The following is a 17,606-nucleotide window of genomic DNA, read 5'->3' as shown; positions in this document are numbered from 1 at the left end:
GGGTGCTCCGGGAGAAGAGTCTGAGAGGCTTGGCTTGGCACCAAGCATCTCGCCTTGTACTGTGGATCCATTCAACCAACCATCTGATGGATGCTCAATCTCCTCAAGTGGATATCCAATTCATCCATGCCTGCCCCCCCCCCCTTTTTGGTGAGGCAAGGGGTTAAGTGACTTGTCCAGGGTCACACAGCTAGTAAGTGTCAAGTCTCTGAGGACAGATTTGAACTCAGATCCTCCTGACTCCAAGGCCGGTACTCTATCTACTGTGCCACCTAGCTGCCCCCCATCCATATCTTCTTACCCAAGTAATTCTTAAAATCACAGATTTGGAGCTGGAAGTATTTTAGAAGCTATTGAGAGGCCATCCAACTTCCTCATTTTACAGATGAAGAAACTAAGGCACAGAGAACTAAAGCCTTGCCAAAGTAACAACACGGCTAATAAGTATCTGAGGTAAGATCTGAAACCAGGTCTTGACAAAAATCCAGCACAAGATCGCCTATACCATGTTGCAGGTTGTCCATCTCTAGAAATTTGCCATAGAAAGCCCACCCAACATGATGAGACAGGGAGACAGGGCTTTCTCTCCATTTGTTTTTCCCCCTATTTCATTGATAGCAGTGCATCATTTGGGCTGTTTATCCCTCATCTTGGTCAGTCTACATCCTACCCTAAAACGACATGACTTACATCACTTCAACTGTGCACGTGCTCCTTAGATGTACAATTCAGCATATTTATACCTGTTATATGCATCTCCATTGCCCTACAGAAACCCCATGATTCTGATCCATCAGAGACGGTGGTGTTCCATGATTCAGAACATCACCAGGAACATGCTTTTTTAACAAAAGATGGCCTTCAGTGCAGGGAACAGTTCAAATTCAGCAAAACTACAAAACTCGCATCATCTCCCAAATATGATTTAGCCCCATTTCTTTCTCCTATTCATAGGATCATACATTTAGAGCAAGAAGGAATCTTTGAGGCTAGTGAAACCCCTTCCTTTTTATAGATCAGGAAACTGAGGCACCTAGAAGCCAAATGACTTGTCCAGAACCACACAGCTAGCAAGTATCTAAGGCAGCTTTTAAAGCCAAGTCTCCCTGATTCCAAGTTTAGCACTCCATTCATACACCACACTGCCTCTTAAACATTCTGGTCTTTACTCGGGGTCCATCTGCAATGTCTGTTCAAGACATGTACTTATACTGATGGAATATCTTAATGGGTTGCCCTTCGTGTTACAACATGGGCAACATGCATATTCGGCTACTTGGTTTTTTCCCAGTGTGGATCAATCAACAAAATAAGGAGCTGAAATTAAGTACCTACTATGTGCTAAGCATTGTGGCAGGCACTAGAGCTACAAAGACAAATGAAATAGTCCCTGCCTTCAAGAAGATTATATTCTACTTTTTTGATCTTTTTTGAGAGACTGTAGATCTCTGTTAGGAAGCTCTATAATATCCCAGGAGCAGGTAGGTGGCACAATGGATAGAGCACAAACCCTAAGTCAGATGAAATGGGGGGGGGGGAAGCCTTCAGTTAACTCTAGGTGGTGTGGATAGTAAAGTGGTTTTAAATCTGGGCATGGAGATAGGCTCTCTAATTAGAATAGAGCAGATTCTGGACCGGATGGTGGAAGCCCTCTCTGTCTACCCAACAACCCCAAGATATTCTTTATTTCCAGTGGGAAGATATGGTCTATGTCAGTGGGATCTTCAGAAGTCAGCCCTCTCCTTTTCCCTTACCACAGTGACTTTCATCACTATTGTCTCCACAATCATCCTCCAGGTCACATTTGTAGGACAGTGGGATGCAAGTCCCAGATTCCAGGCATCGGAACTGGGTGTCCAGATCACAAACGGTGGTAGCTGAGAGGAAAGAAGGCACAAAGAGGAGGAGTTAAATGAGTTACATGGTGTGACCATGGGCAACATTGCCCACCCTGCCCATCCCCACTCAACTGGCCCTGGAGAAGCACACCAAGATCTACACCGTTGGCCCTTGCCAGGCAACGACACCCCTTGGAGACTGAGCATTATAACTCATTTGCTACCCACTCCTACCCCTAAGACACCCACCACCTATTTCTCTCCTCCTCCCTGATTACTCAAGCACCAGCTACCTATGTCTCATTCTCTCACCTTCCACCTCCCACCTCCCATTCTCTTATCTCTTTCCTCCTCAACTCTGCCCCACCCCTGGTCAGATACAACCCCAATCAGCCATTTAACTCTGCTTTCTGGGATCCTCCTTCTACAATGCACAAACCACTTCCTTATGCACCAACCCTCTCCCATGCTCCTTCAATTTACTCGTACTCAATGAGGGCTGACTTCCCTCTCCAGCACTGACTACATCTCCACTCCCACCCCCTGACCCCCTGTTTCTGAAGGGCGAGTTGAAATACTCCTTGCTTCCCACTTCCATTTCCAGGCTCTCCCCTTCCTGTCATTGCTCAGAAATTTCTTCCCCATTTTCACTTTACTCACATCATGGTGGCAATTGCGTATCAGCTGCCTTCTCACCTAAGGAGTCCAGTGTCTGGCTCATTGTCTCCCTCTCTTCCCCAGCTCCTGCTCTAACACTGGGGACTTCAATATGCTAGCAGAGGTGCTTTCAAATGTGCCATGACCTAACTCCTCCACCCATCTCAACTACACAAGGACAATCATCACGGATCTCACAATTATTCCATTTCCTTGTTCAAAAACTCTTGACATCCCTCCAACTTTAGGTACTTTCTCTGTCCTTCACTTTACTCTGAGTTCACTCTCCACTCTTCCTAATCTCTGTGCTATAATTTACCAGCTCTACTCTGGAATCCCTTATCCAACTGTTTTAATTATCACTCATAACTCACCAAACCCCAGGCCTGGGCTGCTCTCACTATCTGCTTCCTCTGGTCCTATTCATGTGTTGATGAATAAAGCTGGATGAAATTGCAAAACAGTGTGGACTGGATACACTATAAATCCATGTTACTCAACTAAAATGGAGTCTTCACTGAAACAAGGCAATCCTTTTATTCATCCCTTATTTACTGTCTCACTCATCAAAGAAGTTATTCCAAACCTTCTCTTCAAGCCTCCCATACCTTCTCTTCCCACTACTCTTTCAGCTAAGGATCTTGTCTCTTAATTTACTTAGAAAATTGAGGCCATTAATTGTAAGCTCCCTCTTTTCCCCTTCTCTTCATCTCAAAACACACTGACATCCTCTCTCCCAGTCATTGATAATGGGGTAAAGGCCAAACTCTCAATATCTGTCCTTTCTATTTTCTCCAGCAGGCTGTCACCTCAGTCATACCTATTTACCTTCTCTACTCAGTCCTTCCCTATTTATTGCCTCCAAAGGCGTCCAAATCTGCTTCATCCTGAAAAAACATTAACTAGAACTTACGATTCCCTCAAGCTATCATTCTAACTTTCTCAGCCAAATTCCTAAAAGAGATGACAATACTTAATGCCTCTACTTCCTTTCCTCCCATTTAGTCTTCAGCAATCTAGCTTTCAATCTCAAACTTCTCTCTCCAAAGTTCCCAATGGTCCCTCAAATGCTGAATCCAACAGACTTTGCTCAATCCTCCTCCTTCTTGACCAATCTGCTGCACCTGACACTATAGCCACCCTTTCCCTCTTGGATGCTCTTTTCTCTCTGGGGTTCTGTATCATTATTTCCTCCTGGTTCTCCTAGTACCTGCAGGAGAACTTCTCAGTCTCCTTTGCCGGCTCATCACAGACCAAACTGTGGATGGCCTCCAAGGCTCAGTCCAGGAACCTCTTCTCTCTATATTCTCACTCAATGGGCTTAATTACCATCTCCAAGCATGTAACTCCTAAACCTGCATGTCCAGTCCCAATCTCTCATCACTTGAGCTTTGGTCCCATATCACCAGTTACCCATGGGACAATTCAGACTTGTGCCAGCCACATCTTAAACTCAATGTATCTAAAACAAAACCCATTATCTTTCCTCCTAAACTCCCCTTCTTTCCATCAAAGGCACCACTGCCCTTCTAGCCTCTCAGGTTTGTAACAATATTATCTTATCTCTTTTTTACTCTCTCTCACCCCACATAGCCAATCGGTTGCTAAATCTTGTCGCTTCTACCTTTACATCTCTTGCATTTGCACCCCACCCCAATTCATACAGCCGTCATCTTAGCTCAGAACCTCAGCACCTCTCGGCTAGATAGTAACTGCAACAGCCATCTACTTGTCTCCCAGTCTCGTCTTTCCCCACCCCAGTCAGTCCCCTACCCCAAAGGCTGGCAAACTACAGCATACTGACCAAATCCAGCCCGTCTTTACACAGCCCATTAGCTAAGAATGATTTCTGCATTTTAAAATTAAGTTTTACTGCACTTGAAAATGAACAGCATTCCCCAATTGATAAATGGTCAAAGGATATGAGTGGGTTGTTTTCAGATGAAGAAATTAAAGCCGTCTACAGTCATATGAAAAAATGCTCTAAATCACTACTAATTAAAGAAATGCAAATCAAAACAACTCTGAGGTACCTCGTCTCTCTATACTCTCACTCAACTTCACTGGCTTCCATGGGTTTAATTACCATTTCCAAGCATCATACCTATCAGACTGGCCAACATGACAAAACAGGAAAATGACAAATGTTGGAGAAGATGTGGGAAAATTGGAACACTAATGCATTGCTGGTGGAGTTGTGAAATGACCAACCATTTTGGAGAGCAATTTGGAACTATGCCCTGAAGGCTACAAAAATGTGCATATCCTTTGTATCCCAAAGAGACCATACAAATGGGAAAAGGACCTATAGGTACAAAAATATTTACAGCAGCTCTTTTTGTGGTGGCAAAGAATTGGAAATTGAGAGGATGCTAATCAATTGGAGAATGGCTGAACAAGCTGTGGTATGTGAATGTAATGGAATACTATTGTGCCATAACAAATGATAAGCAGGCAGACTTCAGAAAAACCTGGAAAGACTTGTATGGACCGATGCTGAGTCAAGTGAGCAGAACCAGGAGAACATTGTACAGAATACACAGTACGCAGTAACAGCCACATCGTGTGATGACTAACATTGATAGACTTAGCCCTTTTCAGCAATGCAAGGATCTAAGACATCTCCAAAGGTCTCAGGATGGAAAACGCTATCCACATCCAGAGAAAAAACTACGGAGTTTGAATGCAGATCAAAGCATACTATTAGCTATTTTTTTTTCTTCTGTTGTGTTTTGTTTCCTCTTTCTTGTGGTTCCTCCTATTGGTTCTAATTCTACCTTACAACATCACTAATGTGAAAATATGTTTAATAGGAATGTATCTGTATGGCCTATATCAGATTGTGTGCTGCCTTGGAGAGGGAGGTGGGGGGGGGAATTTTTAAATCAAAAGCTTATGGAAGCGACTGTTGATAAATCAAAATAAATTAATTTTTAAAAAAAGAAAAGAAAATGAACAACAATTCTTAGCTCATGGGCTGCACAAAAGCAGGCCGGCCGGATCTGGTCCTCAGGCAATAGCTTGTTGAGCCCCTTCTCTATACAGCTGCCAAAGTGGGTTTTTCCCCCCCTCTTAAGCCCAGATCTTATCATGTGACTCCTCTACTCAATAAATTCCATCCCAGCTAGTTTTCAAAGCTCTTCATAACCTGGCTCCAACCTACCCTTCTAGACTTATTGACTGACTATTACTCCCCTTCTCATACTACTCAATCCAGCCCAATCAGCTCTTCTGTTCCTCACACACAGTGCTTCCGTTCCTCTCTCCAGAACTTGCAATGATCATCATGCCCAGCGCTTGGAGTTCACTCTCTCTTCACTTGGCAAGAAGAGTTCACTTCTCTTCCTTCAAGATGCATATCAGATACCACTTTCTGAATGGTATGATTTCTGATTCCCTCTCAAATGCCAGTGCCTCTGCTCTAATTAACCTGTGTTTATTCTCGTTATATTTATTATCTCGTTATATTCATATCTGTACTCGTCTCCCCTGGTAGACTGTAAGCCCATTGCGTGGAAGGACTACTTCATTTTTTATATCTCTATCTCTATCTATATAAAAGGAGCTACCAGCCCCTTTGTTCCCAAGACACTATTCCTGGAGAAGGCTAAGGAAGTTGGCTGTTTGGCAAATGACTCTCTCCACCATGAGCAACAAACCAGAATGAGCAGCATGCTGCTGGCTAGGGGCCTGGTGGCAGTGGTGGGCGGGGATGCGGGGGAGCCTGTGTAGACATTTTGGCACTCTGATTTGGGGCTCCATAGCTTCTCTGTAATTGAGATGTGAGTGGGAGGCCGAGCCTGAATACAAAATGACAAGAGTGAAGGAGATACTCTTGCAATGCTCAAGTGCCTGGCACTTTCCTGCTGAGGGAGTGTGTTAGAGAGGGGAGGCCATCTCCTGAGAGCATCCTCCCCGCTTCCCTCCAGACCAACCCTCAGCTTCTCTTTCACTGTCTCACTGAACACCCCAGAGGGCACAGAGGCAGGGGCCTGAGCTACTCCAGGTGTTCTGACCATTTGTTGACAAAACATACACTCAGCTCTATCTTTTATAAGCATCACTTTTCCACTGACTGGGATAAGGAATGCAGTCCATGGGTGGCATAAACATTTATTTTGGTTTCCAGGCATCACTTTCTCCACCTTGCTTAGTTAATCTCTCACCTTCATTACCTCTCCCTTCCCTAGCCTCCATTAAACGCAGTTTCAAATGAAGAGCAGAGGGCCACCATTTCCCTGATAAGGAAGCCTCAGCCCCAGCTCCTGTTTCCCAGCAAGGCCTGATGGAATGTGGTGTCTCAACCAAAACAGGAGAAGGTCAGAGCCAGATCCATTTTTCACTCTAAGGATGGTGATGGACCAGTGTTTTCATTAGCCTAGGGGACTTTCACATGAGCACACTCCCTTTGCCAATGCAGGATAGTACCTTTTCTGCAACATACATTCTCGGAGTTGCCTAGAGCATTGAGTGTCTAGGGCTGCATAGCCCATAATAATGACAACAGCGGTATATAACCAGAGCAAAAATAAACATCTAAAACGTCTCAGGTTGTTGCTAAGCGAGATGTAACGGCTATAGTGAAATTGGGGAAAAAAACAATTTGGACACTGAGAGGTCAAATATTTGAAAGAGATGAAAAATGGGCACATATCTTCCTTGATAAACAAGAAACTATTATAAACCAAACTAAATAGTGGCCAATAATGCTGTTTGAACTAAGGAAGTGGAGCTGTGACAGGTCTCAGGGCTCACCCTCATCTAATACTCTCATTTTACAAAGGGGGAAAAACCTAAACCCCAGAGAGATCTGTCACTTGCCAAAAGTCCCAAAACGACTTATAACAGAGTCCACCCTATACTGCAATTCCTACAGTACAGTTTCTATTACATTGTGCTCATGTTATACATTTCTTTGAGTACACTATTAATTTGTTATTATTTTAAGAACGCTATTATTTCTGTACAAAAGGCATAACTGAATGGGGAAACATATTAACATTTCATTCAGATTATCTTTATCACCTTCACTGATTCTGCATCTATAGTCTAGGTACCTAATTACCTACATAGAAAGTGTGTCTATTCCTTAAGGGCAAAGACTGTTTTTGCATTTTGTTCTATCTCCAGCTCTAACCGTGAGGTACTTAAATGAAATGCTTGCTGACCTGAATGCCAGCAGAACCAGCAATCACCTGAGAAGCACACTGCTCTCTACCGGGGGCTACAACCTGACTCACAAGCCTAGAAAAACTAACCCCTGTCCCTTGGAGATTCAAGCCCATGGAAAGATGGGAAACCAAGAGCCCAGCCAAGCCCCGTGACTCACGGCAGTTCCTCCGTCGCTCATGTCCCCACAGTCGTTGTCATAGTCACACCACCAAATACTGTTGATGCAGTTCCCGTTGGTGCAGCGATACTGATTGCGGAGGCAGGTGTTTTCTGGGGGATCGGTAATCCGGAGGGGGGAGGTAGGGAAAACAGACCAAGCATCACTACTGTGGAGTGCACAGCACAGGGTTTTTGCTGCTGTTTGGCCTTTGTTCTCGAAGAGGACCATGATATCAGGGAGGCGATGCCACGGCATGCAAGTGAACTGGATTTCAGCGAGGGAGGGCTGCGCTTTGGCGGTTTTCCTCTCTCATCTTTACCTCAGGACCAGTATGGAACTGTGGGGGTGGGCTGGGAACAGACACACTTAGAGGGCAGGGGACATATTTCTGTGTTTCTTCTTAATGAAAAGCAAAAGAAGAAAAAGAAACTAAGAAAGGGTACAAGGCCACCTGAGATGATTAACAAGGCCAGTGGGATGAGGGAAAACTGAGTCTCCTATAATGTTATTATATTGGGAAAGGTTATCCTCACATTGAACACTTTAGTGGGGACCCAGACCATCCTATATTTAAGAAAACATTCGATTTAGTAACTTACTGGATTATTTTGCTTTTGTCTATGGTGATTTTTAAATTTATTATACATATATTTTATTTTTCTTATATGACTTTTTTTAAAAAATAAAACAAGTATTCTCTACTTCCTACACAGAAAAAAAATGCATTTTTTAAAAAAGAAATTGGGCTGAGGCAATACATAGAGATCTTCGCGTCGACAGCCATTTGATCAATGGCCAGGTTGTGTTCTGAGAACAGACACTGAAAGGATATTCCTTACACCCCAAAATGTGGTGTAAATTCTGACTATTCTATTTCAAATACCTTTGAGATGTCATATAGAACCCAAGAATATATGCTCTTTTTCAGTTCCTATTTATTTTTCTTAGGAAAGGGTCTAAAGTACTGCCATTGTATATTTAGCTGCCCAGCCTCTAAGACTGCTGTGAGAAGGGAGCTTATGATTACAAAGAAAATATCACCTGGGGCAAATGCAAAGGAGGAATTCAGGACATCAACACCGGCCAATCAGGAAAAGGAATGGTCAGCCAGTAGGTCAGCTCATTGTCATGGCAACACAAGGGCTGGGTAGGAGGAAGGGGTGCACGGAGTCTGGACTAGACACCCATAGGTTGGAACTCAATATGAGGCAAAGTCCACAGTGGGCTTGGACCCTGAGGTCTTTTGTAAACACTGGCAATGGCACTTTGGGGAGTCTGCAGCGAAACAAAGCTGTCTCGAAATAACGCCCAGGTGAGATGCATTTGAAGCAGGACTGGTACCTTCTAGCCAGGGAGGTGGAGAAGGAATGGTAAAAAGGTCAGGGGTCAGAGTGGAAAAATTAGGTGCCTAATTCTGACATTAAACAGAAAAGCACAATATCTGAAAACAGGGATCTCATTTTGGGGTGAACAGCTCCCAGCTGTTTGAGATTGGTCTTGCCCTAAGGCAGAGTCTACCCTGATAAGGTTTCGAGAACTAGGGGAAGAGGTTGGGGGGGAGGGGAAGAAGAGAAGGGAGCCAAGCCAAGGAAGACCCACAGGGGCCTCTCACCTTCTTTGACACAAGTATTATTCTTCAGCTCATAGCCCCGAGGGCAGTCACACCTTAGCTCCCCCGATGGAAGGACGCTACTGGATACACCCTCAGGACACCTGCAGCTCTTGCCCTGGTTGGCTTTGGGCAAACACAGCAGGTTGCAGGGCCTGGATACACAGGCGTTGCTTCCTGGGTGGAGGAAAAGAGGTAGCAATGTGGTAGGTTATTAAATGAAAAATGGATGATGAATGGATCTGCGGTCCCCTGACGTTCCCAAGTCCTGCCCAGACAAGGGTGGTCATAGTAAGAGGCTATGAAGCCCAACCCCCGCACCCATCTGACAGATCAGAGAAGTTAAGTGACTCTCCCAAAGTCACACAGCTTAAAAGCAGAAGAACTAGATTAGAATCTAAGTCTTCCACCTTTTCTTCAGTCTTCTTTGTACAATACTGGGCTGCCAGACTTTCAATTCAAGAAACGCATCACTAATGTAATTAAGCAGCTTCTGGTCTAAATGAAGTGTACCCAATAGCTTAGACTGCATTACAGAAATACTTTTGGGGGTTAGGGGAGCAGAGCCCCTGTAATCTGGAAAATCAATGCAAAACTTTGTGGCCCTCCCTTTGGCCCAGAGAAGAAGTCTGCATTATTATGACATTAGAAGATAAAATACATTGACACTATGCAATACTATACATATATTTTATGCGTTTCTGAGTTTCTAAACTTTTTCTGTGTCATCTGCTAGCCTTTGTATGTTGTCTGCAGCTTCTGCAAAACTCCTCCAAAATTCCCATTTAATTTCTTATGCTGACCCATGATATATCAAAACTGCAATGGGGAAAGTTGAGATGTGAAAATGGTAACTGTAATTTGGTAGTATTTGTAATGAGAATTATTAATAGTCTCTTCAATTTTCCTCCAAAGTGCAGCAATCTCACAAACACATGGAAGACTACCAAATTCAAGAACACCTGAATCTGGATCCTGCCTCAAATACTTACTAGCTGTGTGATCCTGGGCATTCATTTAACCTCTCTATGCCTCAGTTTCCTCATCTGTAAACTGAGAGTGAACAGTAGTGCTTATCTCATAAAGCTCTCGCAAACTTTAAGTCACTATATAAAGTGATCTATTATTAATGTTGTTCCCAAAATACAAAGGGAGAGAGGAATCCCCTGCTGTTTAACACCCACATATTTTCCTAGAGCCCAACTTAAAAATAATAATACATCACATTTACATAGCAATTCAAAATTTACAATGCACTTTCATTCAAAATAATTTTATGAGATGGGTGGTAGGATTATTATTTAATCCATTTTATAAATGAGAAGCCTAATCAAGGCACATTAAATGTCTTGTCTAGGGTTACACAGCTAGTACATATTAGCTTACCCATCAGAGCATCAAATTAGGTTGTTGCCATATTCCTATGAAACACCTTTTATAATTGCGCACATAGACCCTAGTCATGGGGAGGGCGCAGGTAGGCACTTCCTGACACCACTGCCATAGACCCCTTACCCCTTCTTCCCCTGCACAGAAAGTCATGAGAGGCTGGTCCCCATACATTTACACAAACCCCATCTGTGCAGGCTTCAGAATCAACCCCAGGTGTAATAGTAATCATGTGCTCTGGTACAGCTGGCTTTAACAGTAATCTGCTAACAATAACAAGGTTCTGATATCCTGTGAGTATGATGGTATCTCATAACGGAGTTTTTAACTGGTTAGACAAAAAAAAAAAGAGGAGAAAAGGTGAAACAGCAGTGGTGGTCAATGCTGCTTCCATCAAAAGACAGGCTCATGCTGTAGAGACAAGGAAACCCCAAACATTTAAGGAACAGCTGAGATTAACAAGATGGAAGTTCCATATTATTTTTCAACAGGAAAAGAAGTGGGAAGGAGAGAAAATAACATTTTTGTTCATTAAAAAATTTTTAATTTAAATTTTAAAAAAGGGAATGGTGTGCCCAGGTGATATGAAAATGAACTGATAACTTTAGCACACTGTCAATTCAAAATTACAAATCTGTACCAGGCTCAATAGGCTTCAGTACTAGAGAGAAAACCCCAAAAAAAGCTAACATAATCTTGGGCTGCTCAGGACAAGAGAAGTGGTAATATTGTTATCTTCTGCTCTTATCAGCCAGTTCTGTGCAGCTTTGAAAGCCAGCTCTGTTTTCACCAAGATCCTGACAAGCAGAAGCAGATCCATGGGAGGGAGAACAGGATCATAAGGGGATTTCAAACTGTGCTGCCCTAGGAGTGAGGATCAGTCAGAAAAGCGGGGTGCTCAGCTTTGAAAAGAGAAGATATAGGCAGGGTCAGGATAGCTGTCTTCAAAGATTTGAAAGGCTGTATTGTGAAATAGGAAACAGTCATGTTCTGTTTGACCCCAGAGGGTAGACTAAAGATGAATGGGTGGACATTAGAGAAAGGAAGATTTAGGTCTGATATAAGTAGAGAGACCTCCTTCAAATCAAAACTGCCCCCAAAATAGATTAAGCTACCTCAGGAGGTCATGAGTTATCCATCTCTAGTGGTCTTCGAGCTGAAGCCAAATGAGTACTTATCAGAGACGATAAAGAAGGAGCCTCTATACAGGATTGGACTGTTAAAGAAAAAGCTTTTTCATAAATACAATTAATGCAACTACATTAAGAAGGGAAGGTATCAATGGGTGAGGGGAGTAGAGGGAAAATTTATATCCTATATCTCTGATAAGGGACTGATAGCCAAGATAAACTGCACAATGATGGCCCTGTAAGAAAAGCAGGTTAAAGTCCAGTCTGACATGAGGCATGAGACCTCAGCCTATTTGAACTTCAGTTTGCTTGGTCTGAAAAATGGGGCTAATAATGCCTATGCTACCTACCCAAAAGGCTGCTGTGAAAACTATTCTAACTTCTGAGATCCTTCCAGATCACAGTTCTTGCTCCCCCAGCCCAGATGAGGTCCAGGGTCTTTGGACTTCCTGCTTTCCTAACTTAACACAAACAATTCCAGAACTGTCATTATTTCTAGTGTTATCCCAGGAAAGGTTGCTGAGGAAGTTTGCATGATGTACATACACATACCGAATCCTTTAAACATTCTGATTTCAGAACAATGACTGTAAATCCAGTCGCTTTCTCCCCACCTTAAACATCACCCCTGCATCCCACCCCCTCCTCACACACATATAATCACCCTCTATAGTATAGCAGCTCTAAAACTTTTTGGTCTTAGGACTCCCCTTGGTAGTAATTCTAAAATTATTGAAGATGCCCCCCCTCCACCCCCAAGAGCTTTTGTTCACGTAAGCCGTATCTATCAGCATTTACCATATTAGAAATCAAAACATCTTAGTATTATTACAAAACCAGCTTTGACCTTGCAGACCCTCCCTGAAAGGGTCTCAGGGACACCCACCCTACCCCCACTCCCAAAAATTGGAGAACGGCTGCCTTAGTGTAATCCAAGTTTGCTTTTCTTCAGTATAAAGAGGAAATCACACCCAATGTAAGAAAGGCAGCTTGCCTGTGCTACAGCTGGAGTTAGTATAAGTGCACTCTACCAATTCCCTCAGCAACTTTTTCTTAGATCACACCAGAATAATGGCATTCAAGCGGAGCTGGAACTGTTTATATTAGGTCGTCAGAGAAGTAGGGAGTCAAAGACCACATACTTCATCTGAACAAGGATATCTAAGAGCCTGCCTGCCAAATGCTTGTCAAACACACCCTTCTGAACAGTTACTTGTGAGATGGAAGATTTGCTTTTGTGGATGAGACAGAATCTCTGGATTCTACTCCTCTCACTGGGAAGATCATACTACCCCACGTCAGAGGGAAACTGTGGGATTCAAGCTATGAACTTAAAAGCAGGGTTCAATCATATCTCTCCTTCCCCTTCCCCTGAGAGATCAATGAAAAGATTTGGGTGGTTGTTGTTGTTTTCATAGTCTCCTACAATTTCTGTGCCTCTCTCAGGTTAACTCAGAGGACCTGTGAAATGAGCACCTGGAGACAGTCTGTAGTATTATCAGGCACAAGTGAATCCCACCTATATGCATGCCATAGTTTGGACTCAGAAAGATCCAGAGGCTGGACAGTGTCATGTCCTCTCTGTGCCGGTGGGCAGCTTGCGCCAGACATCAGGAGGAAGTCCAGCACATCCTCCCTCTGTTCTGACCTTGGGTCACCCATGGGAATTCACTCTTCTGCATCCCTCTGTGCTGGGCTGAAGCCAAACTCTAAGTAAGCCCTGTAGTGACGGCTATGATGACTCAGAGAATATGTCAAGCTTTCACTTTTCTCCTCTCTGTCCTCCTGTTCCTAATGACTTGAGTCAGCAGCTACCGCCTGGGAATGGCTGTCCTCTCTATTCCCCAAACCGAACTTGGCCTAGAATGATGGAATGTGTTTTGGTTTTAAAGGCACCTCAGGAATGATATTTCTTCGGTAAACTGAATCTTGCAATCCCCGCTATGAGAATGCCTTTCCTTATTTCTAACTCCCAAACCCTCCTGCTACTATTCTATTAGCCTCTAGTTCTGTTTTGAGGGAGATGGTGAACAGCTGGTCACCATCCTTTGTGTAATAAATAGCCTTGCAGAGATTTCCCTTGTTCAGGAACCACTTAATGCTCTTACCCACCCTGTGATGTTGAAAGAGAGCTTAATAAGATCATGAAGCAGAGCCAGGCAGTGTTTTCACCAGGCCCATTTGGGAATTTTCCTCCACCCTTTGCTTTACATCCTTCAATGCCCATCTGGGAAAGCATCCAGCTTGTGTCAGCCACTGTCTAGTTAAGGCTAGAGTATTCAAAGACAGTCCCTTCTATGGCCATCCAGATTCCATGCTTTTCAGAACACATCAGATTTTAAAGGAAAGAATGAAGTTTCAAGGTACTCTCCACCTTCCACACCCATAAACAGATCTACAGTTTTTCTGTCAAGAAAGCCATAGATTAACTTTGCTTCTAAGAAAATCATTAAGAGTAACAAAGGGATAGGGATAATATATGTTTTGTTTTGTTGAACACATTAAGTGCCTATTATGTGCAAAGCACTCTGCTAGGTGTTGGGGATACAGAGATTGTACCTACCCTCAGGGAGCTTACATTCTAGGGGAGGAACCAGGAGTGCCCACATAAGTAAAGAGGAGATCGAAGCAAGCATTTGTTATGCACTTACAAAGAATAAACTAAAACAGTTCCTGCCATCCAGAGGCTTACATTCTAATGGAGGAGACAACATGAACATACACACAAGATACAGAGTATTTGGAAGGTAACCTTAGAGGGAAAGGTACCAGCAACTGGGGGGGACAATAAAAAGCCTCCTGCAAAAGGTGGCATTTCAGTGAGTCTGAGAGCATGCCAGGGATTCTAAAAGGCAGAGGTGAGGAGGGAGAAAGGATAATTGGATAATCTGAGGATGAAGTGAACACTAACTAGCTACTTTTACAAAATTCATAAGCTTCTTATGGAAGGCAGCTAGGTGGTGCAGTAGACAGGTTTGGGACTTGGAATCAGGAAAAACCTGAGTGCAAATTCTGCTTCAAATTCTTATTTGCTGTGTAACCCTGGGCAAGTTACTTTAAAAAAAAAACCCTCTCAGCCTCAGTTTCCTCATCTGTAAAATAATAATAGCATAATAATATAATAATAGGATAATAATAGCACCTGCTTCATAGGATTATTGTGAGGATTGAGTGAACTAACATATGCAAAGTACTTTGTAAAACTTTAAAGTTCTATATAAATGCTAACAATTATTTTATTATTGTTGTTACTGTTATCAGGAATTACTCTTTTACCATACCCCAAAGAGATCACTGAGGGAACATTCACTGAGCACCTAGTGAGGGTACAGCCCTGGACTGTGTCTACTAGCTCTAAAGGCAGGCCTCGGCTACCACGATGCTGTGATGTCATAAAACTGTGAATGGCACGCTATACTCTACAAAAGTCTTTCACATACAAGATTTAATGTGACCAATTGAGATAATTCTCAACAAAGCAGTCTTTCAATGTTCCTTTCAGATCTAAAAGGCTACAAGTCAATGTACTTGTAGTTTACTGAATATATGCATATTTGAAAAATATAACACGCTATGCCAACATATGGCCCTGTTGTCTTCCTTTCAATTTTCCCTTTACTCAAGCCTATCTTTGGAATACAAATCAATAGCCATATATCCCAGTTTAAATCAGGAACTACTTCAATAAAGGTGAGTCCAACAGACCTGAGATGATATTTAATATTGAGATATGGGGGGAATTTTTTAATAGAGACATCCTCTTTGGAGCATCTACCCTACTGTTTCCCTCTTGAATAAACATCATGTTCAAGACAAACAAAGGTCAAGGTAAGGGAGGGTGATGTAGTGAAAAGGGCAGATAAAAATTAATAATAATAATAATAACAGCATTTATATATTACTTTGGTTTATAAAGTGCTTACACATATATATTATCTCACTTGCTCCTTACAACAACCCTGTGAGGTATGTGCTATTATCGTCCCTATTTTACAAATTAGGGGCAGGCAGAGGTTAAGTGATTTCCCCAGGTTCATACAGCTAGTAAGTGTCTGAGGCAGGATTTGAACTCAGGTCTTCCTGAACTGAGTTCTACACTCTATCCATTGTGTCACTTAGCTACTTCATAAGACCTCACATAAAGGCTTGGGACTGAAACCTGGCTCTGCCACTCAACAGGTGCATGACCTTGACCAAGTCAATCTAAGTCTCAAGGCCTCATTTTCCTTAGGACTAGTTGAACTCTAAGGTTCCTTCCAGGTCTAACATTCTGGGTCTACAAAAGGCAAATGAGAAAGAGGACTTCTCATTGAAAAAATCTTAAAGAGCCCCAATGAGCACCCAGTATTTCCAGATCTATTGATAGATCTCAAAGCCTTACCTGACATTTTTCCCAGTTGCCATGTTGGATCTTCAAAGTCTGCCAGGATTCCCAGATGGGAGGTGCACTGAGAAGTGGAAGCCCTCTTTTCTCAATCCAGGATTTAACTGCTTACATTTACACAGCACTTTAAAGCTTACAATGCACTTTCCTTACAGTCTTGTGAAGCAGGGAGTGCAAGTATTGTTATCCCTATTTTTCAGGTGTGGAAACTCAGGCCAAAGAAGTTTAGTGACTTGCCCAAAGTCACAGCATTATATAAAGCGTGACCTTAGACCTGTCACTTTAACTTCTCTGGGCCCTACAAGGCAAGCAGAGGAGGACTTTTTTTATGGCAGCAAAACAGCTAAAACCAAAAGCTAATATTACGTGCAGTGGGGAAAACATTAAAATTCTTCTCAGTAAATGCAGGTATAAAGCAAGGATACTCCTATTCTCCACTTATCTGACATAGTTCTAGAAATGTTAGTGATAACAGTTAAGTCAGGAAAATTGAAGGTATAAACACAGTCAAAGAGGCCATAAAATTATCCCTCACTGCTAGAAAACTGATGATTTACTTAGAAAACTGTATAACTGAAACAATATCTTCAGTAAAGTGGTAAGTTACACAGTAAACCCATAAAAATCAACAGCATTTCTACATAGCAATAATAAAATCCAGAAAGAAATAATATAAAAGGAAGTCTCATTCAAAATAACTACAAAAGGCATAAAACATATAGGAGATAATCTACCAAAGCACACTCAAGATTTTAAAGAATGGCTTAAATAACTGGAACAATATTCAGTGTTCAATATAACAAAATTACAACGCCAACTAAATTAATTTACAGATTTAGTACATTACCAATCAAATTACAAAGGGATGGAAACAAAGTAACAACAAATTTCATTTGGAGGAACAGAAGGTCTAGGCTTTCAAGGAAACTGATGACCCAATATAAAAATGATGAGAGAACAGCACTCCCAGACCTTCAATTATACTATAAAGCAGTAATCACCAAAACTACTTAGCACAGTTAATAAATTTTGAAAGTAGATCAGTGGTATAAACTAAATGAAGAAGAATCAAAAATAAGTGAATTCATTAACAGTGTTCAATTAGTTTAAGAACATAAATTGCTTTCAGAAGAAGTTCCTATTTGACAAGAAGTACTATGAAAACTTCAAATGTAATTTGGCAAAAATTAGTCTTAGACCAACAGTTCACACCACATATTACAATAAGTTTAAAATACGTGTATAACCTGAACAGTTAAAGTCACAC

At 42.2% G+C, this 17,606-nt stretch overlaps 1 protein-coding gene across 1 annotated transcript in view; it reads right to left on the bottom strand.

The window, feature by feature from the left end:
- Nucleotides 1-17,606, bottom strand: part of SORL1 (sortilin related receptor 1) — a 213,393-nt gene that overhangs the window by 56,440 nt on the left and 139,347 nt on the right. Inside the window, 4 exon segments of the mRNA XM_020984875.2 lie at nucleotides 1,755-1,877; nucleotides 7,825-7,836; nucleotides 7,839-7,937; nucleotides 9,440-9,613. Of these exon segments, the coding sequence (XP_020840534.1) occupies nucleotides 1,755-1,877; nucleotides 7,825-7,836; nucleotides 7,839-7,937; nucleotides 9,440-9,613 (408 nt within the window).

The sequence above is a fragment of the Phascolarctos cinereus genome, unplaced genomic scaffold (genome assembly GCF_003287225.1).
Source record: "Phascolarctos cinereus isolate Bilbo 61053 unplaced genomic scaffold, phaCin_HiC Scaffold_726;HRSCAF=1367, whole genome shotgun sequence".
Lineage (NCBI taxonomy): Eukaryota > Metazoa > Chordata > Mammalia > Diprotodontia > Phascolarctidae > Phascolarctos > Phascolarctos cinereus.
The sequence above is the reverse complement of the archived record's forward strand: the minus strand, read 5'-3'. Positions and strand labels throughout refer to the sequence as shown.